This window comes from Poromitra crassiceps (genome assembly GCF_964638095.1).
Source record: "Poromitra crassiceps genome assembly, chromosome: 5".
NCBI lineage: Eukaryota > Metazoa > Chordata > Actinopteri > Beryciformes > Melamphaidae > Poromitra > Poromitra crassiceps.
In genome coordinates this window covers 24,939,061-24,963,226 of record NC_139642.1, presented here as the reverse complement: position 1 = coordinate 24,963,226, position 24,166 = coordinate 24,939,061, and the positions used below count along the sequence as shown (strand labels likewise).

The 24,166-nt window shown below is 47.6% G+C and overlaps 1 protein-coding gene across 1 annotated transcript in view; it reads left to right on the top strand.

Moving 5' to 3' along the window:
- The window catches only part of sik3 (SIK family kinase 3), a 61,856-nt gene extending 38,269 nt beyond the window's left edge, over window positions 1-23,587 (top strand). The window contains exons 7-26 of the mRNA XM_083637767.1: window positions 78-196; window positions 1,107-1,217; window positions 1,490-1,624; window positions 2,011-2,088; window positions 2,962-3,071; window positions 4,275-4,431; window positions 4,653-4,802; window positions 5,382-5,455; window positions 6,702-6,836; window positions 8,822-8,963; window positions 11,907-12,026; window positions 13,309-13,367; window positions 13,560-13,669; window positions 15,925-16,094; window positions 16,244-16,371; window positions 17,135-17,901; window positions 18,625-18,779; window positions 19,344-19,473; window positions 21,497-21,623; window positions 23,443-23,587. Coding sequence (XP_083493893.1) covers window positions 78-196; window positions 1,107-1,217; window positions 1,490-1,624; window positions 2,011-2,088; window positions 2,962-3,071; window positions 4,275-4,431; window positions 4,653-4,802; window positions 5,382-5,455; window positions 6,702-6,836; window positions 8,822-8,963; window positions 11,907-12,026; window positions 13,309-13,367; window positions 13,560-13,669; window positions 15,925-16,094; window positions 16,244-16,371; window positions 17,135-17,901; window positions 18,625-18,779; window positions 19,344-19,473; window positions 21,497-21,618 — 2,972 coding nt within the window. The 3' untranslated portion in view covers window positions 21,619-21,623; window positions 23,443-23,587. The remainder of the gene's footprint in view (window positions 1-77; window positions 197-1,106; window positions 1,218-1,489; window positions 1,625-2,010; window positions 2,089-2,961; window positions 3,072-4,274; window positions 4,432-4,652; window positions 4,803-5,381; window positions 5,456-6,701; window positions 6,837-8,821; window positions 8,964-11,906; window positions 12,027-13,308; window positions 13,368-13,559; window positions 13,670-15,924; window positions 16,095-16,243; window positions 16,372-17,134; window positions 17,902-18,624; window positions 18,780-19,343; window positions 19,474-21,496; window positions 21,624-23,442) is intronic.
- The last annotated feature ends 579 nt before the right edge of the window (window positions 23,588-24,166 follow it).

The window sequence follows — 24,166 nt, the reverse complement described above, 5'->3', positions numbered from 1 at the left end:
GTATAAAAATACCCCTCTGTGTGTGTTTGTTTGTGTGTGTGTGTGTGTGTGTGTGTGTGTGTGTGTGTGTGTGGCAGACTGTGAGTACCTGATCAGACACATGCTGGTGTTGGAGCCCAGCAGACGGTTGTCCATGGAGCAGATCTGTAAGAACAAGTGGATGAGGCTAGGAGACCCGGACCCAGACTTCGACAGGGTGAGGCCCCGCCCCCTCCACTTCATTTCACCACTAGTAGATATTTGCTGTTGCTAGGAAGCGGCGGAAGTATTATTATTATTGTTGTTGTTATTATTATTATATTATTATCATTGTTGTTGTTGTTATATTGTTGTCTACTAGCCACAATGGCTGTACATCTCGGCCACTTTCACGATTTATTCAACCAACATTTAAAAAATATAACAGGAGCTCAGACTTTGTTGGTTACCTGCTAGGGCTGAGTACCGCTACTCAATAGTACAACTTTAAGGTATTGACCGAAATAACCCAGTCCCAAGTAGTATCGAAACTCCTCCAGTCAAACGATGCTTTCGATCCTTTTTGTACACAGATCTAGAAAAAAAAAACTATTTGTATGGTTTTGCTCGCAGCCAATCGCCGCAAGCATTCTTCGATTTAATGCAACGTGTGATTGGCCCACTACCACAGCAGCTACAACCCATACAATCTGTGGTTGTGAAGTCGAGCGTGGTGTATTGTGATGGAGTAGGTACAGTAGTTCAGCGTGCCGAGATACCACCAAAACGTTCAAAAGTATGGCAGAAAAAAAGTATCAAATTAAATACTCTATTGGTATTGGTTTCCCTTTATGGGTACTGGTATCATCATTTTTTAAGTGATAACCAGCCAATCCATATCCAGATATTACTTGCCAAATGTGTCCAGTAAAGTATTCAGCACGTGTAAAAGATGCCTACTGCATTCTGCTGGATTTCCCTAATAGTAAATGTCGCAATACCTCCAACGATTGGAGCGCGGTATTTGGAGAACCACTTAAAACACACGTATGCCAAGTTTCTCTTGCCATCAATTCCCCTCTCTGAACTCTTCACTCGTCTCACCCCTCCTCCCATCTTCTCATCTCGCCCCTCCTCCCTCACCCCAGTTGATAGCGGAGTGTGAGCAGGTGAAGACAGAGAGAGAGACGGAGCTCATCAACGAGCAGGTGCTGATTGCCATGTCTGAGATGGGCCTGGACCGAGAACGCACACTCCAGGTGGGACAGACACACACACACACACACACACACACACACACACACACACACACACACACACACACACACACACACACACACACACCTACCTTTGACTTATGGAGTACTATGTATTTTTTCAAGTTTCATATTTGCCTGCAGTTGTAACCCTTCTGATCCTCTGACCCAAATCTGCAGTAGGTTGACATACAGGCTGAAAAATAGGCAATTAAATAAGAAGTTTGCATTTCAACTTAATTGAAGCGTATCTCCGTGGTCGTTTCTCTCTCCAGTCCCTACACACAGATGCGTATGATCACTACAGTGCCATCTACAGTCTGCTGGCCGACCGGCTCAAGAAACACAAGACCCTGCGTGTCGCCCCGCCCACACCGCGCCCCATTGGCTATCCCCTCAACCCTGTACAGGTAATCCTTCGCTGATTGGTGCTCAGAGTGGAGGCCAATTGCTTTCTTTACATTACGATTTAGCCTACACTTTTTTATCGAGTAACTGAATTGTGAACAGTAGAAAAACATATCATATGACAGATCATATGAATGACATCTATGAAATGTTCGAATTGAGTGGAATTGCCCTTTAATCCTCCATGTGCAAATCGTCTTAGTTAAGGTGGCGACATTTGGCTGAAATTGATAGGCTCTCGCCCAATCTGTCAATCACACTGCTGTAAGAAGATTGTTAGCCACTTAGCCAGGGCAATCCCCACTTGACGTGTGTGTGTGTGTGTGTGTGTGTGTGTGTGTGTGTGTGTGTGTGTGTGTGTGCGTGCGTGCGTGTGTGTGTCCAGCAGACTGATCAACAGGGTAATCCAGTTAGCATGACCGTTCCCCATGTCCAGCTCATCAACCCGGAGAACCAAATCGTTGAGGTGAGTCGCCATGACGTTTGCCCCGGCTGTTGTTACCACCACAGCGGCAGAGTTGCTGGTTTACAAGTTAACAGCTTTGTCAGTGTTACGTAACGTTATATTAGCAAGCTCACCTCATTGGCTTGACGTTGACAGAATTTGCAAAACAGCTTATCGCCTGAGTCATAAAAGTCATTAGGATACTGCTCTGCACTTGCTTTTTTGACGACGGTAAAGGAGGAGCAGCTGACGCTTCGATATTGTTGTGGTTTTGTGAAGTAGCATGGAAGCGACGTACGGCTTGTAAACACGCTGGAGCGACCCCCGGTAATCTTTCCTCTCCACAAAAAGTTCCATTCCGTGAACTCTGATTTCTATGGCTCTTGTGTTCTTTTGGTGTGGCGTTTATGGCGTTCAAACAGCGTTTAGGTGCTTTACCACCACCTTCTGGATTCAACGTATTCGTTGTGTAGTTTCACGCACCGAACTATGACGCCCATACTGTGATGTCACGGGACGAATACACGTACACCGGACATTAAAACATTTCCAGCTGGCTACTTTCTTACTGTCACAATAACCGGAATATTGCGACGCCGTGCTATAGACAAGCCAACCGCGGTGGATGCTAGCAACTGCGCCGTGTCTACGTTTTTCCTTTTTTCCCACGGCGCATCTGAGGGCATGACAAACCAAATTCAGGTCATGCAGTAATTTAGAGGTGTCGCTTCGTGAGATGGCCTCTAGCCGCCCACCCCCTGGGAACGCTGAGCGTGCAAGATGACAAGATGGCCACAAGAAGAAAATATACTGTATATCATTCTATTTTGATACATAACCCCACATACACACACTTCAAAGGGTCATCACTAAATATGTGTATTGATCGTTTAGCCGGACGGCAGCATGGCATTGGACAGCGACGAAGGGGAGGAGCCATCTCCCGAGGCCATGGCTCGCTACCTGTCAATGAGGCGGCACACTGTGGGCGTACCAGACCCCAGGTAACACACACACACACACACACACACACACCTTTCACCTGCCATCATTGATGTTTCTATCATTATTGCAGTTTCACATAATGTTTACCCCTCTCACCGTCGTCTGACCACTCCGTGATATCAGGTGACCACTATTTCTCATGTGATAGTTTCAAAGGAATCACTTCAGTATATTTAGAATTATCATACAGTACCTAACACTTTCCATGCCGCCGTCCATCACTTCTTTGTTCTTCGATTCACACCAATATACGAGCTGGCATGTTAACTAGATAGCTAGCTGTTAGCTAAGCCCGCTCCCTGCTGCTGTAAACAACCTTTGTCGGCCTCAAAACGCCACTGAATGACCAAAAAACTAGCTCCTTAACCATTTTTCAAGTCACAGTGCTTCCAATGATGCCATCAGTTTTGAAATTCGTTGCTCGGTTGTTGAGACCTCAGCAGTAATGCGGCTATTCCTTGCAGCTAAACTACGGAGGGAATACTGTTTCCGGGCCGTGTAACTTACCTTGTTTTTATTATTATTTATTTTATCTTCTTGGTGTATCTTAAGCAAATAGCATAACACAGAATCAGATGATATGCGATGAATAATGGTATCAATATTCTGTTCATGAGCTGGTGTTTTACAATAACCTGGATACGCTATTTTCCTTGCTATGAGCAACCTGGATAAGTTAGCTGAAATATACTAAACTTATACCTAAGATCTTGACTCATGTAAGGAAGTTATCCTGTTAACAGTTACAATTTAGTTTTAGGTACAGTTATTTGGTCAAAGCAAGTCAGTATGTCATAGCACCTCTAGGTCCTCTCACTTGTGGTATGAAGATATCAGATTTGAATAGTTTTTGTTATGAAATACATCAATATTCTTGGTTGTTTGGATGGGATGGCAGACGGCAACGCAATTGCATTTATTCAAGGTAGTTGCCAGAAAATATTTTTCAAATATTGGAGACGCTGGTTCAGATCAGATGTAGTTCTAGCTAGCGTAGTTCACTACTTAAATGACTGTTAGGAGATATAGGCGGATATTCTATTTATCGATTGGTACATTGATACAGGTATAGCGGAGAGTTTGTTATTAAAGCTGCATATGAATAGCCTATCCCAGATAAGACTTTACCGGGGATATGAGCTAGTATCTGGAATACACATAGCCCGTGACTCTTTCTTGCTTCATCTCTCTTCCCACCTCAGGACGGAGATGCAGGAGGAGCTCCAGAAGCTGCCGCCGGGCTTCCCTCGCGGCGCCGTGCCCCAGCCGCCCTTCCCCCCGCTGGCCCCCACCATGGGCCACATGCACACCCTCATGCCCACACAGAGCCTGCAGCCCACGCAGCAGCTGGAGTACAAGGTACAGACCGTTCAATTAGGAACCACGCTCGAAAAAGGCCACAGTTGTCTAACCATAATCACGTTTTTTTCTCAATATTGTGAAAATGTTATTAAAGTTTTTTGCCATATCCACTCAGCTTTTCTCATTAATTGATGCATTGTAATTAGAATTAAGTATACCTGGATGTGAACTGCTCGTGAGCTCCAATCTGAGATTTCCGATCTCCACTGCTCTTCCAGGAGCAGTCGTTGCTGCAGCCCCCGACTCTGCAGCTGCTCAACGGCATGGGGCCTCTGGGTCGGAGGGCCTCCGATGGGGGGGCCAACATCCAACTCCACGCACAGCTCCTCAAAAGGCCCCGGGGGCCCTCGCCGCTCGTGGCCAGCCCGGTGAGTAGTACAGTATGATACCTGGGGATCTGGGTGTCTGTAATTATGACTTTGTATTTGTTCACATTGGTAATCTTGTTTCTGCTCGCTCGCGCTCTCTCTCTCTCTCTCTCTGTCTCTCTCTCTCTCGCTCTCTGTCTCTCTCTCTCTCTCTCTCTCTCTCTCTCTCTCTCTCTCTCTCTCTCTCTGTCTCTCTCTCTCTCTCTCTCTCTGTCTCTCTCTCTCTCTCTCTCTCTCTCTCTGTCTCTCTCTCTCTCTCTCTCTCTCTGTCTCTCTCTCTCTCTCTGTCTCTCTCTCTCTCTCTCTCTCTCTCTCTCTCTGTCTCTCTCTCTCTCTCTGTCTGTCTCTCTCTCTCTCTCTCTCTCTGTCTCTCTCTCTCTCTGTCTCTCTCTCTCTCTCTGTCTCTCTCTCTCTCTCTCTCTCTCTGTCTCTCTCTCTCTCTCTCTCTCTCTCTGTCTCTCTCTCTCTCTCTCTCTCTCTGTCTCTCTCTCTCTCTCTCTCTCTCTCTCTCTGTCTCTCTCTCTCTCTCTCTCTCGCTCTCTCTCTCTCTCTCTCTCTGTCTCTGGCTCTGTCTCTCAGCACCCTATCCCTGCAGTAGCTCCGGTGGATGAGGAGGGTTCGGACGGAGAGCCAGACCAAGAGGCAGTCCAGAGGTAAACCACGGCGAACGGGGTTTTGGTGATGGGGGCATACTTTAGAGGGGTGTTGTCTAAACTGGATACTTTGGAAGGCCCAAAGCCTGTGACAGCGGAGGTCAGTGAGTTCAGTATGGAGTTTGAGGCTGTGTAAAGGCTCGGGGTTAGCTTCAGCTGTGGAAACATAAGAAGTTGCTTACAACATCAGTCCATATGATTCTTGAAAAGTTTGATATATACCTATTCTTAAACATACTTTACACATCATATCTCTAAATACAGATGCATTTGAATTTGTTCATTACACACCTAAGCCAACATTTTTACAGACACCAGGTCATTAACATACATAGTGTCAATTCTTGTACCAAATCTAGGTGACAGTGTTGCAACAGATACTACTACTACTACTACTACTACTCTAACTATGCATTGGGGGTTAATACTGTAGGTAGAACCAGTTTTGCAATGCCAAGATCGTAGCAGTGACATGTACAGAGTGGATGAGACTTCAGTGGTACTGAATGTCTGTAGAGAATGATGAGAGGATAGTTGGATTCAGGTGTAGGCTATACTGTCATAGGGAGTTGTGTGGGACCCAGAAGTCCAGGTTTGGGGCTTCCCAGGTACCCCTCTTCAGACAGCACCTCCGCGAGACGTCGCTGGTGTCCTGGGTTGCTGGGAGTGAGTGAACTGTAGGCTGCAGCTCTGCTTTTTTGCCACGGGGGGCGCCCACTCTTCCTGTGGCGCTCGGCTCCCCCTGTCTCCTCATTTCTCCCGCACACAACTGGCTTTCACACAGTTCCAATCTGAATCTGCCGCCAAACGTAGCCCCTCCTATCCTTCAGACTCGCCGGCCAACCGCTTCTATAGCTCTCTCATTTCAAACAGTGCTGAGTTATCTGCCCCTCTTCCTCACTTTCTCACACAGCTTCGCTAACTCTCAAGCTTGCAAAACAAATCAGCCCCCGCAAAAAAAAAAATCAATTCCAATCCTCAAATTGGAAGCCGGGGGGGGGGGGTGTTGTGCCATGCCAATAAGCTATAACCGATCCATCTACGCCTGTGACTTTGACTTTTAATTCTCTTCCGATTGGCTAAGATGATATGAATGATGACGCCCGTTATTTGGCAGTGGTGGGAAGGGGCGGGCCTTTCCTGTCCCCCCCCCCCAACTCCACTAGCCAATGAGGACAGAGAGCTGACCAGCGCTGCTTCCTGTCTCCCACCCACCCCCCCACCCTCCGCCCTCCCTGCGGCCCAGGTACCTGGCGAACCGCTCCAAGCGGCACACGGCGCACGCGCTCATGAGCACACCGCATGGCGATCCCTCGGCGGAGTCACAGCGGCCCCAGGGCCCCCGCCAGAGGGGGGGCTGGGCCCCCGACATGCACACCCGGTGAGGGGATAACGCCTGCTCTGAGCTGTGTCTGCACGCACACATACACACACACACACACACACACATGTACCCGAGGGGGGCGTAGCCAGGCCACGCTTAACTCACTCACTCACACACAGAGACATTGCTCATCATGTATCATCTCACCACCTTTGACCCCCACACACACATGTATAGAAAGGATATTGGGGTTGTTGTTTGTTGGCAGGGGGAAGGTGGGAGGTGGCTCATGACGGACAAGATCTCCCCGACACCGCTCACACACATTTCAAACTTAACTGTGTTCTATCCCCACAAACCTGGAAAGAGCAGGTATGTGACTGTGACGTCCCTCCCCGAGGTTTTAGCAGGAGGTTTTTGTACGGGCAACGCCACAAAGGAACTAGTCGTATTTTCCGTCCAATACAAATCGCATTTCTTGCATTTTGGTTCTCAAGTCTGAGCAACCACAGATGACTCAAACTCAATATGGCGCTGCCCATGCAATTATAACCTTTAGCACCCCCCCATGAGTATCATCTCCCTCTACCGCAACGTAGGAAGTGTTTTGAGACCTTCTGTAGATCCTCTGCAATGAGATGCAGTGGCAGGTAGAACTTCCTTCCAAGCGTCTTCTAAATGGGGCTTGACATGGGCCTGATGTTAGACACCAGGTGTTCTGTGGAGGCACATCATGGGATGTGGCAGGCTTTGTCATAGTACTGGACGTAGTACATCTGTTCATTAAGGAGTACACTGGCTTTATGATCAACTTACCATTTCGTGACGAAAAGCTTCATTAGTTTCACCTCTGTCCAGTATTTTATTTATTTATCTATCTATCTATCTATCTATCTATCTATCTATCCATTTATTCATTTACTTGGTACTATGTGTGTTGACTAGGCAGTAAAAGCTGGATTAGCATTAAGCTCAAAAGCATGATATATAGTAGGCTAAATATGGGACAGAGGTAAACGATCAGTCTTCTCATAATGATAGGATACCTTAGAAGAGCTTCCATTAATCAAAGGTATGTATTTGTCTCAGCCTTAACCTGATGATCACTTGTAATGTTTGTAAAAAACCTGAAAGGATGGCTTTACCGGTAATCAACCCACTTTGTATCGTATATAATCTCGGGAATATAAGCAGATGGGCAGTGTTTACCTTCTCTCTCCGTTTACCTCACGGAGAGAAATGCTCGCTGCTGCTGTCTGCAGAAACTCCGCCCCCACCAGCTGCAAGTCGTTAAGGCTCTCAATGCGATTCTGTGGATGCAGGCATAGTTGAAAAATAAAAATAAACCGTAACAGCCGCCCTCGGAGCAGATTCTGCCTCTCCAGCAGAACTTCGCAAGCTCCGTTGTGACGTAAAACGCATCAGAACGGAGCGCTTTGCCAGAGGAGGAAATGGGAGATCTCTGTGAGGAAAACAGAGAGAAGGTAAACACTGCCCATGTGCTTATATTACCGAGATTATTAACGACCCAAAATGGGTTGATTACCGGTAAAGCCATCCTTTAAAAGTGTGTTGAATTCCAACACAGTGTTTCTGGGGTTTCAAGGTGATATGACACATGGATAGTCACTTTGTGCAATGTACAAAATATGAGGACCACCTTCCTAACGACTTAAACCCTAACCAGTGAGTCGTTCGTTGAGGCTTAGAATTCCCTCCTTAGCCTCCTTCCCTTCATACAGTAAGTCCACCCCCACGTGGATACAGTGGGTGTAGTCATGAGAGGATAGCGGGTAGTCCTCATACTTCACACACAGTGTGTTTTCAATTCACTGGAGAGATTCTGCGTGGGTGTGGAACGCTCATGCTCTCTGCTTCTTGTCTCTCTCATCTGTGTCTGTATGACTGAATATGCGTGTGTCACCGTGTCTGTGCAACATCTGCCACTTGTGTGTCTTTGCACATGTGGGTGTGTGTGTGTGTCTGGATTTGTGTACACGTGTGTGTGTGTGTTTGTCTCCTCCCTGTGGTCCCCTCCACAGATCCAGCTATAAGGACTGTAACACGCTGCACCTCCCCATGGAGCGCTTCTCACCTGTCAGGCGATTCTCCGACGGCGCCGCCACCATCCAGGCCTTCAAGGCCCATCTGGAGAACAGCAGCCTCATTAGGCAACTGAAGCAGGTACGTCGCTCCAGCCGTCATCCAGGGATCTGTAGGGAAACGCCAAGTGAGTAGTCGCTTAATCACCAGGCCACATCCTAATGGACACCAGGGAAAATGTCTCCTACTGTATATAGAGTCGTGAGAGCAAAAGACCAAATTTCCATGGTTTAGCAATGAGACATCTGTGTTTTCATTGGTCAGAATTGCTGTCGCCTCACAGCTAGAAGGTCCTAGGTTCGATTCCCACCTGGGACGCTGTGAGCGCTGAAGGAGTGCGTGCCCGTCCGCATGTCCTGGAGTGCCCACCGCCCGGGTCAAAAGGGCCTTTCTGTGTGGAGTTTGCATGTTCTCCCCGTGCCCCCTGGGGGTTTCCTTCGTATAGGAACCCCTCACCAAAACATGCAATATCCTGGTGGCTGAAGTGGTGCCTCCTCTGGTCATTCGGGGCGCCTGTTCGGAGCGAGGGGAACTTGTTGGAATAGCGTGATCCTCCCACCTGCTATGTCAGGTGAAAAGAAGCGGCTGGCTACAGCCCATGTCTCGGAGGAAGCATGGAGCCAGTTTCGGCTCTCCCCAGATCGGCAGAGCGTGGTGCAGCAACCAGGATAAATAAATAAAAAAAATAGCACTAATGGGGGATAAAAATAGGATTTTTTTTTAAATATATATATAAAAAAAAAAAAATGACCAGTTTGGAATAGAATGATGGGCTGAGGATGAGTTGGAGTCCATTGAGCAGCGGGTACATCAGTGGACTTACTGGTGCATGTCTTTTGTGCTTAGTCACTCAGTGCAAGTGCCCAGTTGATCCCACAGGCTCTTTGACATCCGCCTCCTTCTTGCCATTAGCAAGAGTGGCCAGTTTGATGATGATTCCCTGAGCTCTCTCTATTAACTGCTGTCAGAGAGTCGTCAGGGCTCAGCTGCTTTACACTAACGAGCCCCGTTAGGTGGCCGCGGATCAGCCAGGTCAGATACTACTGAGCCACAAATTGAAAAACAGTCAATGGCTGCCATCCTGACAGGAGGTTAGCTGGATCAAGCGCGCTTGTTTTTCCACCCTGTTGTTGATACAGTATCACTGTAGCTAGGAAAGTATGAGATCGGGTCGATGGAAGAATGTTTGAGGTTGCAAGGAGTTAAGAAATTGTTATCTAGAAGAAATTCTTATCTACCTAATTTAAAGATGCATTGAGTGATTTTTTTTTTTTGCTGTTGCATAGCACAACATAAACATACCATATCTGCGGAGGTTTGAATGGGTGCTCTTTGTTTTGGAACAACTCCCTCTACATGTTCCACTGCTGTGAATGCATCGCGTCGCAACACATGTCACTCTCAAACCAAATAAGCAGCAGATATAAAAATAAAAAAAAAGCCAATATTTTGCATCTGCACGGAAGGTAGTATTGTGTAATATAAGTTTAATATAACAAATTTAGGAGAATTATCGACACGCATGAGTGAGGGGTACTATTGGCCTGGTAAAACAGCTCAAGGGGTACATAACACAAAAAAGGTTGGGAAGCACTGCTCTATAGGGAAGGAAAGTGACAAATGGACAGCGAAGCTGGTCACGCTGCCTTCTGAGAAGAGCTGCTCTCATCTTCCTGTTGAGAAATGTGAAATGTTTTCCAAGAAAAGAGACAAAGGTCAAAATGCGTTGCCAGAATGGTAATTCTTGAATATAGCTTGTGGGCATCCAAGGGTGTTATTAGACAGCGACAGTGTTGAGTTACCGCGGGTTTGACGCACACAGCAGATTACTGCAGGTGCGTGTAAACACAGCCTTTCACCTCAGACACATTAGGAGGCGTGGGCGGGGATGATGGTAATCATCATGTTAGCAGTAGGCCTTTCAGCTTGCATATATGCACCTGCTGCGGTCGGCATTAACTGTTAAGAGGGTTAATAGGTTTGGAGGAGAGATCAACGCACACATGACCCGTCGCCTGGAGAGACCTTGGATGCATCAAAACATATCTCATCTTAAAGCCCCACCTCCAGTGCATTTGGTCATTTTTAAGATATTTCATATTTTTCCAAGTCATGTCCTGACAATGTTGATTAGCCACACTGTTCGCCAAATATTTTTTGACAAACTTAATTTTGTGCTCAAGTTCACAACTGTAAGTTAGTTGCTAAAGTGGGACGATAACGCATGACTATTAGGGGATCTAAAATCATATTACCTACCTGCCTATGTCAATTCGATTCTGACTGAGGATGAGCTGGCTAGCTGTTAGCTACGCTAGCTAAGCCCGCTGCCTGCTGCTGTACTAAGCTTGTACGAGTCTTTTGATTGGGTAACCCTTTGCGGAATGCTCGGTCTGAATATATTTGATGTCCAAGCCAATAATATATGGTCGGTGCTAGAATGGATTGGTTGGAGGAGGTTGGGCTTAGGTATGAGGAGGAGTGACGATTGATTACTGTTGGGATCAAATTTCAAGCCAAGCCAATCAGAGGCAGTCGTTCCTCCAGCCCATACAACCATAATATAGATCCCGGGAAGTGGCGTCCCATCCAAAATGCATCTCATCTGCACAGTGTCAGCTGTGACCAGTCACCAGTTATGCCCAGAGTTGGTGCTTTTGTTTGTTTGTTGTTGTTTGTTTTTTGGTGGGGGAGCATTTAACCACAGTTGTTTACAATTACATTTTCTATTTGAATATCTAGAAATCTAAATGTAGTTCAGACCACCCTGTTTTTATAATACTGAACAATCACTGTTTTACCCATACTTTTTAGTGGCTGTGTATTGATTACTGTGAGTATTGTTGACAGTCATTTTCACAAAATCTCTACACTATCTTATGGGATGCTTTTCACTTCTAGAATTGAACACCTCACTCTTGTCTCCATGTTTGTTTGTTTTCTTTTTAGCGACCCCTCCTGAGCTACGTAGGCAGTGCTAATGTTGGGCTTTTGTGTGTGTGTGTGTGTGTGTGTTCCCAACAGGAGTGTGAGCAGCTCCAGAAAATGTACGCTGTGCCGCGGGACGAACGATTCTTGGAGCATACCCAGCATCAGCATGTCCTGTACCAGCAAGAGCAACAAATCCTCCACCAGCAAATCCAGGTACACACGCACGCGCACACACACACACACACACACACACTGCCTCATGTTTCATAGCATAGGTCACTGTTAGGGTGCCCACTTATGCTGGGAAACCCAGGAAATCAATAAGGGCTGGATTTCCCGCTATGGAGAATATATTGAAGTTGATGGAATAATAATATAGAAGAGAATAAAATAACATGGGTTGTTTGCACATTTTGAAAATTCCCAAAATAATTGTTTCTCATAAATCTTGGATATCCTGCACTGTGGCCTCATTTGTCTCCTCCACTTAATTCCTTTTTCTCTCTGTACACTTTGTATCAGCAGTCTCTTTCCATCTCCTGCACTAAGTCTTCCACAGTTGTACATGTGTTAGTATGGCCCAAAATAGTGACTGTTCAGTTAAACCCTTAATATAGAACTATTTTACCTTAATATAACAACTTCTGAATCATTTTGATGGTATTACACTGACTTCTAATATCATAACAATCATTCCCAATCTGCGCCCATAACGCTCGTTCCTGCACTATGTAACTTTGGTGAGCGGGACGGCGCACCCAGAGAAATAGAAGTTACCTGGATGTAACTCCATTTCCTGCTGCTGCTCCTTCATATTAAAAGCATTCTGATGACAAACTTAACAGGGTGCATTTAGTGTGAAGAACGTGTAGGAAGTGAAATGTGTTTATCGCCCTGAGTTAGCATATCTTCATTAGTGGTGCTATTCTTCAATAAGACAAGTCGACAGAACGACATTTGGATCAGTTATGCACACTGCAGAGAGGAAGAGTACAAGCAGAAACCATAAAATAAGGCTGTTATCTGAACATGCTAACTAAGGGAAGTAAATAGCATGTATTATTTAGCATCCTGTAATTGCCACTTGTGTTGCTGTATGTACTAGGGCTGTGAATCTTCACTGGCCTCATGATTCGATTCGATTACGATTCAGAGGGCTACGATTCGATTCGATTACGATTATCGATGCATCTTCAATCGATGCATCATGATTTAGTTTTTTCTCACTGTGTGGCTACTTTTAAAATAAAAGTGCATTTGGAATTGCATTGTATTATGATCCAAATAAACAACTGCATGTACTTCCATTATATTTTATTCGATTATAAAAAATAAAAATAAATAATCGATTTTTGACATTTGTGAATCGATGCAGAATCGTGCACGTCCGCATCGCGATGCATCTTATAATCGATTATTTTTGACACCCCTAGTATGTACTATGTAGCTTTCTAGAGAGTAGGGCTTTAAATGTGAATTTCTCTTCCCCCTGCAGGCCCTGTCTCTAGGCCATGGAGAGAGCCAGCCCGGTCACCTAACCCACCAGCTCCAGAGGTGACCACACACACACACACACACACACACACACACACACACACACACACACACACACACACACTATTACTCATCAGCTTTTAAACGCATGCATGTGAACTTGATACTGTGGTGCAGTGCTATTGACTGTAGTGTTCTATCATTGTCATATCTCGCTCTTCTCCTCTCCTGCATGCTCTTGTCTTGCCTCAGGTTGCGCATCCAGCCCTCCAGCCCTCCGCCTACACATCCCAGCAACCACCTCTTCAGACAGCCCGATCAGAGCCCTCCGCCCGGCTCTGCAGCCATGATGCAGGGGCATGGTCAGTAGACTCAGCCCTCAGTCTTAATCCGTTTCACTCCTGTAAGACTGAGAATATTACTATTTAAATCTTTGCATAACGTTAGGTGGCGCTGTTGGAAGCCTTGCATCGGAGAACCAATCATGAGTGCTGTGGGGCGGACCTGCTTTCTGGGGGCAGTTCTCATGCAGAACCGGGGTCTCGCAAAACATCGTCGCATTTGCGGAGAAACATATTAATCACTTAGAAACAAACATAATCTGTTAATAGGACGTGTTTCATCCGGCCCCGGCGGCTAGAGGTCTTTCCCCCAGCGATATGCCCGACTCCCGAGGCTAACGTTACAGAGCCTGCTGATGACTTCACAGTAGCAAGCGGGCCACTTCCGGGTAGGAAAAATTATTGTAAAATAAACCACAGCTATAAATTTTGTTTGGAGCATATCAGCTTCATGCTCTGTGTTAGGACTATGATAAATGGCATTGCCGCTACCAAATAAAATTCTAATAATAAATGTAGGCGTGTCTGCTGCCGGCGGTTCTCGCCGGGCTCGGAGACACAGTTTCTGACAGTGAAATTCCCAGACGTTTGGTGGCGCAGCTCACCAAACGTCTGGGAGCCGAGACTACATGGTCAGTAACAGCGTTAGAGCGTGTGTGCTTTGCTGCCTCATACCTTGTAACGGCTGAGGTTACAGTGGCACTTTAGCAGTGCACTTTCACCTTATGTGCCATTGAAAATCAGTGTAAAATGCACAATTTTAACTGGTTGATCATACTGTTACAAAATCAGTAGTCTGAACTGGCCCCCAAAAAACCTGGTATGGTGCATTCCAAATTATAATCTTATATCTTAGTCTCTGAGTGAGTAGTCCAGTCATTTTGTGTCTTTGATCAGACAGTAAGGTCGCGTTCACTTCACACCAGCCTTGTTTACTCTGGTTGAACCGAACTTTCCCCTTTGGTGTGGTCCGTTGGGTTGGAGTGAACGCTGGACTCAAACTCTGGTGCGGAACAAAACAACCGCACAGAGACCCTTCAGAAGAGGTGGTCTCGGTCCGGTCCCAAATGTTCTCAACCCAAACGGTTCGTTTGTAATGACAACGTGATCTGACCTACCTTTTTTGGATTAAACTAGCTCCCTGGTTTAAACATCTTCATACTTCACATTCACATCCTGATTTGGTGGCTGGTGTTAACAGAAGTCTCCATGATAGTATGGGCAGAAGTTGCAAGGGTTTTGTTTCATTTTTACCAAATTACAGAGCCAAATTAACGTTACTGACACACAGCAGCCCGACAATTGCAGTCGTGGGCTGACATTTTCTGTCTCTCTCTATCTCCACACTTAGTTTAGCGCTGTACCACCTCTCCTCTTGCTGGTCATAATGACATGCGCAGAGAGAGAGGGCGAGTGCACAGCACCGTGGGAAGCGAGTTTTGAATGACCGAAATCGGTAGCAGTTTGAACGAAGGAAGGCTTGCTGAGATAGCCTACATTCGGGTTTACGCTTCCCTCTCACACACACACACACCATTATGCAATGCCAAATACGCACCGGGGGTAGAAGCCTACAACGTACAATAATGCACACACATAAAATATAATAATTACTCGTTTATATCATATAATGCTATTGTAGGCGTTGCATTAGACTAGTTGACATATCGACGCGTCGATGTTACTACAGTGCCACAAGTCGACGCCTACCGGGAGACTTGAAGTCGTCGTCACATGGTTTGAGCCTGGCACTGTGCCAGGCAGCAGCCTGCCAGAGCTGCTCTTCTCATCGTGTCATTTTCATTTGATAGATTGATTGACTTTCTCTAGGTTCATTGTTCATCAAAGTAGTAAGCAGCAACGTTATTTGACTCTTCGAAAAATGTGCGCAGCCTGGACATCAAACTGTTTAATTCAGTGTTCATTAAGTTTCCGTTCACATTACATGCACACTTTGGTTTACCCAAGCCATTATGATGTCTTTAGATTCCTCCTCCTATTGGGGGGGCTTGCGTTCACTGCACCACGTGACGACTAGTTGACGCAGACTCAACTTTATTGGTAGCAAGGTCGATATTTTCCATCCCGGGTGACTACCCGAGTCTCCGGGCGATCTGGGAGGTTTGGCAGCCCTATCTGGACCGGTCTATCTGTTATGAACACGACCTAAGGCAGTGCACGGAGGTGTCATGGCGTGTGGGTATTTTTGATGAAGTGTTCTATTATCACGGTTTGCTGTGTAATCTAATATTCTCATTTCTCCTCTCCTCTCGTAGGAGGTCCATCATCGGTGCCGTACCAGCACAGTGCTCCCCCGCTCTACCAGGGTCAGAGCGGCAGCCCGCCTCCCACGGGCCTCCCCAGAGTCTCCATACCAACCAATCAGCAGGCGGGATCTGCCCGCAACACTGTCCCATTGGCCCAGGGCGTACCTCAGCAACAGCAGGTGACCGCAGGGGAATCCATCATTTTGTCAACGTCTTCGCCGACGGTCACGTTTCAGAATGTTTTCTTGTTCTGGATGAATTCCTTTCTAAACGAGCTGTATTTCGATCTCACGTATTTCATTGGCTGTTTGCCTCGCTGGCTGTGCAGGTGACCATTCAGGTGCAGGAAGTGGAGCTGGGAGGCGCGGCACAGAGGCAAGGCGGCTTCCTGGCCACGCCGTGCGGACACCGGGTCCTCGGCAAGCAGCTGAGCGCAGACAACGCCGAGACGCACAGGTGACCCCACCCACTCTGTCGCTGCATCGCCCCGATGGCTGCCAAACTATCCCAGTGGACTACCTTTTTTTTGTCTCGTCATCTTTTTTGTTGTCGTTTTCTTACTTTGCCTTAATTTCACCACTCTCTCAAACACCTCCGTGCTTTTTCCACACAGATACCTTCAAGATCTTTAGATGTTTTTCACCGTTTCACTTTTGTTTCCTTTCCATTTCCATCATGGCCACCAATAGACTTCCCCAAACTTGAAGTCATATTTTAAAACCCCAGACAGTAACGTCGTCGCACAGGTCAGGTATTTTATGTATAAGAAAGGTCAGACTGAGGACATTCACTTTCCCACCAATATAATGATAACCCCAAAGCAACGATGCTGAGATGACGACATCAACGAATCCTCCACCTCGACCTGGCTGGGTGAGTCGTTGGATGTAAGTGGTTAGGAAGTAGAGCTAGAGGGTCACAACAGTTGGATTAGTGGATTCATCGTCCGGTAGACAAGTCCTCTGTGCCCAGGACCGCCTTCACTGAGAGAGGGGGGTAACAATATTAACTCGTTGGCCTTGGAAAATACCTCCTCTCAGTGAACACTTGAACCCTGTAGCAGACCCTCAAATCTTAGCTATGTTCAGTTTGTGTGGTGATGTAATGAATGCCTGCTGTAGACTGTTGAAAAGTCATATCTCAGTGATGTATCAGCACTGGAGCATTTCTATCTTAGTGAACAGTTAGCTGACTATCCTCTCCACTCCGTCCTATCCAGTCGCAGCCTGGGCCGCTTCTCGTCGGGCTACGACCAGGCCCAGTTCAACCCCCACCTGTTCTCCACGGACGTGGCGTCGCGGGGCGCCTCCGGAGTGGTGGGCTCCTACAGCCCCTACCTGCAGGGGGCCTCCCTCAACGTGCCCGGCCTGGACGGCTACCAGAGCGGGGGCTACGGCGCCCCCACCCCGCTCCAGCAGGCCCTGCTCTCCCCCACCCCGCTGGAGTACCGCCCCCCGCAGCAGCACGTCACGCCCACCCTGCAGGGCCTGCTGTCTCCCCGTCACTCTCTAACGGGTCACGCTGACCCCAGGCTCCTCCCCCTGCAGGACCTGGGCACCCTGCTGAAGAGGCAGAGCCCCCGCACGGGCCCGCCGCCCCCCAGCCCGGTCGGCGCCGGGCCCCAGGACTATGGAGAGATGCTCCTCCTCCGCCAGCTGAGCCAGGGGGAGAGCCTGGAGCCCCCCGCCCCACAGGGAGCCGCCGGAGCGCAACACTACCACCACCTCCTCCAGATTCGAACCGCGGAAATCCAGCCGCAGCAGCAGCAGCAGCAGCATCCGCCCCAGGCGCCCTGCCCTGGCCTGCCCCACTCGGAGAGCATGGAGGAGGACGAGGCGCCGGCCGGGTACCACCACGCGCACGAGGGCCTACTGGCCAAGGCGGGGGAAGGGCACGAGATGCTGGGGCCCCCCCGAGGAGGCACCCCGCCCTACAACTCGCCGACACACAGGATCGGCTACATAAGGGGTGCTTCAGTAAGCAGAGGTAAGGCCTGGGAACAGAACTCTACTGTATGCTCTGTGGAGAGTGCAAGGTGGAGGCAGGCATTCTTCAACTTAAACGAGAAATTCACCTGACAGTGAATAGAAAGCCAGTCAGCTTCAAGAAAGACGATTCCGAGACCTGTACATTTCTCCCCCCCCATCTACCATTTACAGCAGGAAAAATGTCATTTGGATATTTGCGTCCAATTGGAAAAACTAGATTCCCTAAAGAAGGCGTCGGTCGAGCTGGCTGCCGAGCATGGTGCAAATTATTCAAAAAGATGATGATAGATTAAGAAATCTTCAACTTAATTTCAAGTAGTCCTTGTCAAGTAAAGATGTCGACCAAAACCAGTCGTAATGGATGTGTGACTATCACTTTGCTGCTTTTTCTTGTCGACTGATGTCATAAAACAGAGTCATGTCATAAAACATACTTGCATGTTGTCAAGCCAGTTTCGCTGCTTATCTTTCAAGTGGAGTGATCAAACTCATGCTTGTAAAGCGTGTCTTGTCTGTACAGGAGGTTAGAAGCCAGAGTCTATCCGGCCATTATTTTTGCTGTATAATTTGTCTTGCTGGCTGGATTGATTCAGCTTTTTCGAGTTGATTTAACCTCAGTTTAGTTGACATCAAGATTCTTTTGCCGCGTCACTTCGTTCAGGCTTTTGTGTAGAGAGTAAACGATAACGTATCCCCCCGTCTTTCTCTCTCTCCTCCCCAGACTCTGAGCATGTGGAGTGCAGGCCCCCGGGGCAGGCCATGGAGGTGCCGGATCATAATGGCGTGGGGTACACGCGAGGTGCCCAGGGTGACACCTACAGGTCCCGTGGACAGCTGCAGCGCCACCACACCATCCAGACCTGCGACGACGCCTATGTGAGTGGAACTAGTTTACACAGACCACACAGGAAAAGTCTGCCGTGAGAAACTTAGACCATGCAAGGCGAAGCCGCATTGGGGGTATGTGTCGCTGCACTAGCGCCTCCTCTGGTCGAACGGGGTGCCTGGTCGGGGTGGAAGTCGGGCAGCTGTCTGCCTTGCATGTAAGTGCAGCGCCGGACCCAGAGTTAATTTAGTAGGACTAGAAACTGCGCGCTCCTTTCTAGGCTACCGTGCCTCCTCCTCCTCATCCTTCCCCTCCTCATCGCTCATTTCTGCCGTACCTCATTGGTTTTCCCTCGAGGTCTCGCCAGACACAGCTCGGCTGCTGCGCGGCCTCGCCAATTATAGGTGTGCGATGATGACTGAAGAGAGCATCCAAATGTGTTCATGACTAAATAAAGCTAGTTTATTTTCTCGCATCAACACACTGAAATGCACCCAGAGTCATCCGAACTAAATTTTCAGTCATACAGTCATCGTCGATGCCAGAGGCTGTTCAGTGAGGACCATTGGGTTTTGTCTGTTGCTCACACACGTCGTTCAATCCACCCCATCCAGGACCAGGCAGAGCCCATGTCCGGGATGAGCCTACTGGCCGGGAAAGCACTGAGCTCCGCCCGAATGTCAGACATCCTCAGCCAGACGTCGCTGACGGGAAGCCAGCAGCTGCACCAGCGGGACGAGTCAGGTCAGTAGGCCACATTTATCTCCCTCCATACTGTAGTACGTCAGAACATTTATCCCCCTCCATACTGTAGTACATCAGAACATTTATCCCCTCCATACTGTAGTACATCAGAACATTTATCCCCCTCCATACTGTAATACGTCAGGACATTTATCCCCCTCCATACTGTAGTACGTCAGGACATTTATCCCCCTCCATACTGTAGTACATCAGGACATTTATCCCCCTCCATACTGTAGTACATCAGGACATTTATCCCCCTCCATACTGTAGTACGTCAGAACATTTATCCCCCTCCATACTGTAGTACGTCAGAACATTTATCCCCCTCCATACTGTAGTACGTCAGAACATTTATCCCCCTCCATACTGTAGTACGTCAGAACATTTATCCCCCTCCATACTGTAGTACATCAGGACATTTATCCCCCTCCATACTGTAGTACGTCAGAACATTTATCCCCTCCATACTGTAGTACGTCAGAACATTTATCCCCCTCCATACTGTAGTACGTCAGAACATTTATCCCCCTCCATACTGTAGTACATCAGGACATTTATCCCCCTCCATACTGTAGTACGTCAGGACATTTATCCCCCTCCATACTGTAGTACGTCAGGACATTTATCCCCCTCCATACTGTAGTACATCAGGACATTTATCCCCCTTCATACTGTAGTACATCAGAACATTTATCCCCCTCCATACTGTAGTACATCAGTACATTTATCCCCCTCCATACTGTAGTACATCAGGACATTTATCCCCCTCCATACTGTAGTACATCAGGACATTTATCCCCCTCCATACTGTAGTACATCAGAACATTTATCCCCCTCCATACTGTAGTACATCAGGACATTTATCCCCCTCCATACTGTAGTACATCAGGACATTTATCCCCCTCCATACTGTAGTACGTCAGGACATTTATCCCCCTCCATACTGTAGTACGTCAGGACATTTATCCCCCTCCATACTGTAGTACGTCAGGACATTTATCCCCCTCCATACTGTAGTACATCAGGACATTTATCCCCCTCCATACTGTAGTACATCAGGACATTTATCCCCCTTCATACTGTAGTACATCAGGACATTTATCCCCCTCCATACTGTAGTACATCAGGACATTTATCCCCCTTCATACTGTAGTACATCAGGACATTTATCCCCCTCCATACTGTAGTACGTCAGGACATTTATCCCCCTCCATACTGTAGTACGGTACATCAGGACATTTATCTCCCTCCATACTGTAGTACGTCAGGACATTTATCCCCCTCCATACTGTAGTACATCAGGACATTTATCCCCCTCCATACTGTAGTACATCAGGACATTTATCCCCCTCCATACTGTAGTACATCAGAACATTTATCCCCCTCCATACTGTAGTACGTCAGGACATTTATCCCCCTCCATACTGTAGTACATCAGGACATTTATCCCCCTCCATACTGTAGTACATCAGGACATTTATCCCCCTTCATACTGTAGTACATCAGGACATTTATCCCCCTCCATACTGTAGTACGTCAGGACATTTATCCCCCTCCATACTGTAGTACGTCAGGACATTTATCCCCCTCCATACTGTAGTACATCAGGACATTTATCCCCCTCCATACTGTAGTACATCAGGACATTTATCCCCCTTCATACTGTAGTACATCAGGACATTTATCTCCCTCCATACTGTAGTGCGTCAGGAACATTTATCCCCCTCCATACTGTAGTGCGTCAGGAACATTTATCCCCCTCCATACTGTAGTACGTCAGGACATTTATCCCCCTTCATACTGTAGTACGTCAGGACATTTATCCCCCTCCATACTGTAGTACGTCAGGACATTTATCCCCCTCCATACTGTAGTACGTCAGGACATTTATCCCCCTCCATACTGTAGTACATCAGGACATTTATCCCGCTCCATACTGTAGTACGTCAGGAAAATCAGTCCAAGAATTCACCTGGATGTTGTTTGCCACCTCAGTAGGCTGTGTGTGTTTGTCATGCAGTGTGCGATGTGGAAGGAGAGCTCCATGCGGCGTCCTGCTACCCCTCCTCCTGCACCAGTGACATGCTCCTCAGCTATAAGCCTCCTGACCTGCAGTACAGCATGGAGCAGGCCGGGGTCTAGCACAGGTACACACACACACACACACACACACACACATACATACATACATACATACATAAACACACACACATACACACATACATACATACATACATACGCATACACACACACGTGCACGCTTGCTGCAAAGGTTTGCTCATCAGAAGTAGTGATCACTTTCAAGGCACAGACAGCTCTGGCATCAAGCTGTATCATGAACCTTTTAACCCGATACGAGCGTGTTTGCAACCTGAGGTCCTCGGGCACATTCCTATTGGCTGCTCCAACGTGTATATTAGAAAAGAACATTCCTATTGGCTGCTCCAACGTGTATTTTAGAAAAGAACATTCCTATTGGCTGCTCCAACGTGTATATTAGAAAAGAACATTTCCTGTTCGCTGTTACAAAGTTTAGATGAAAAATGAGCTGACACTGCCTTAGAGGCATTAGGGCTCCTAGACTTTTGAACAACCTGCCTGAGGATTTGATACTGGGTAAAATGTACATGACATTTGAAATTATTTTTGTAAAACTAATTTTGATAGACTTTTGTTTTTACGTAATGATGTTGTACTAATTGCTAATTGCTTTTCACCTCCTTCTTTATTTACCTGTAATGTGTTTATTGCTTTGCTTTTGTAGTTCTTACCTTGCTTTCATCGTGTGTACTTTTCTTTTTTCCATTCAAAGTGCTGTCTAACTTAATGGCTCAGAGCCGGCTTCTGTCAGGGGAGGGAAATCTCCGAAACGAAAATCAAAATTGTAAATAAGAGTTATTTTTGATAAACTGAGCACACAGGGGTGATTTAAATACTTACTTTGACCGACTCATTTTTTTTCTCAACTTACAAAATTGCCATATTAACCCGTAACGGGGGTATAGAGCTCAAACTGCTCTCTTGATAACACTGTTGAAACTATGGCGCATTGATATGAATGGTGAACAGACCATTTGGCTGAACGACTTTACCAACTGTACATTATCACTTTTTAATGGACACTCTGCAGCCAATCAGAATCGAGTATTCACCCAGACCATGGTATAAAATAACATTTATTGTAATTATTGTAAAGGGCAGCTTGTTGAACCAGCAGCACAGACAGAGGCCCATGTGTTAGAAGAGCTGTTTGAGTGATGGATATTGAACAGTAGCAGCATCAGCTGAACACTGATGCAGGACAACAAGCATCAGCTGAACACTCTGATGCAGGACAACAAGCAGTTGTTTGCCATAATGCAGTTGTAGATGGATCCATCCGTAACAGTAACGCCAATAAACATTGAGTAGATACGTAACATCACACAATGCATAAAGCAAAGTTTGATCTGTAAACCTCTACTTCTTTTGAATGAAGTCCATCGATCTAATGCTCCATTTTTTCTTTCACCCCTCCGGTCCTCCTCTCCCTCTGTCTCCGTCTCTTCCTCTGTCTCCTCTGCCTCTGTCTCCTCTCCTCTGTCTCCTTCTCTTCCTCTGTCTCCTCTTCCTCTTGTCTCCTTCTCTTCCTCTGTCTCCTCTCCCTCTGTCTTGTCTCCTTCTCTTCCTCTGTCTCCTCTCCCTCTTGTCTCCTTCTCTTCCTCTGTCTCCTCTCCCTCTGTCTTGTCTCCTTCTCTTCCTCTGTCTCCTCTCCCTCTTGTCTCCTCTCCCTCTTGTCTCCTTCTCTTCCTCTGTCTCCTCTCCCTCTGTCTTGTCTCCTTCTCTTCCTCTGTCTCCTGTCCCTCTGACTCCTCTCCCTCTGTCTCCTCCTCTCACTATGTCTCCTCTCCCTCTGTCTCCTCTGCCTCTGTCTCCTTCTCTTCCTCTGTCTCCTCTGCCTCTGTCTCTTCTCCCTCTGTCTCCTAGGGGGTATCCTGTGTGTAGAGGTCCATATCAGCCACCCTGACTTGTGTTGACTTGAGTTGAGCAGCATCACGCCAAACCGCCATCGTCTGCCCATAGAGGGGGCGCTCTACGTCCGTCTGTCTGTCTCCATCTGTCCCCCGGGAGGTCCAGTCTGCTCGGGGGGGAGGGGGTCGGGGGTGGGGATGGGGATGGGGATGGGGGGGGTCGGGACAGAGGGGTGGGCTCACAGGTGTGGGCTCGGGGTTCAAAGGTCAAAGTGCCAGCGTTTGTATTTTGTTTTTCCCCTGCACAGCCAGCCATACAGCATCCATTGCCGTGGGTCGTCTCTCTCATTTCACATCCGACTGGGGCTCCTGCCCTGCTCTGGATCGTCTCCTCCCCGCCCACCTGAACCACCTCTTCCCCGCCCCCCCCCCCCCCCCCTCCCCAACAAGTCCTCTCTTTCGCCGTCGTCATAGTAACACATCCTCTTGTGCCTGATTGGCCCGGGGCATTCTCTCAGTCAAATGTCTCGCAGGAACATGGACAACACAAACAAGCAACACAATCGTATGTAGACGCACGCACCGCTCGCAAGCCCAAAGTATTTACATTCAGTCTGTTGGTGTGCGTGAGTGTGAGAGGGTGGCAGGGGGGGGGGTTAGGCCCGGCCCGCTCCCCCCTCTGTCCCTCGGTGGACCAGCTTCAGAGCGGAGCAGCGATCTCACCCTCTCTCCCCCCTCTG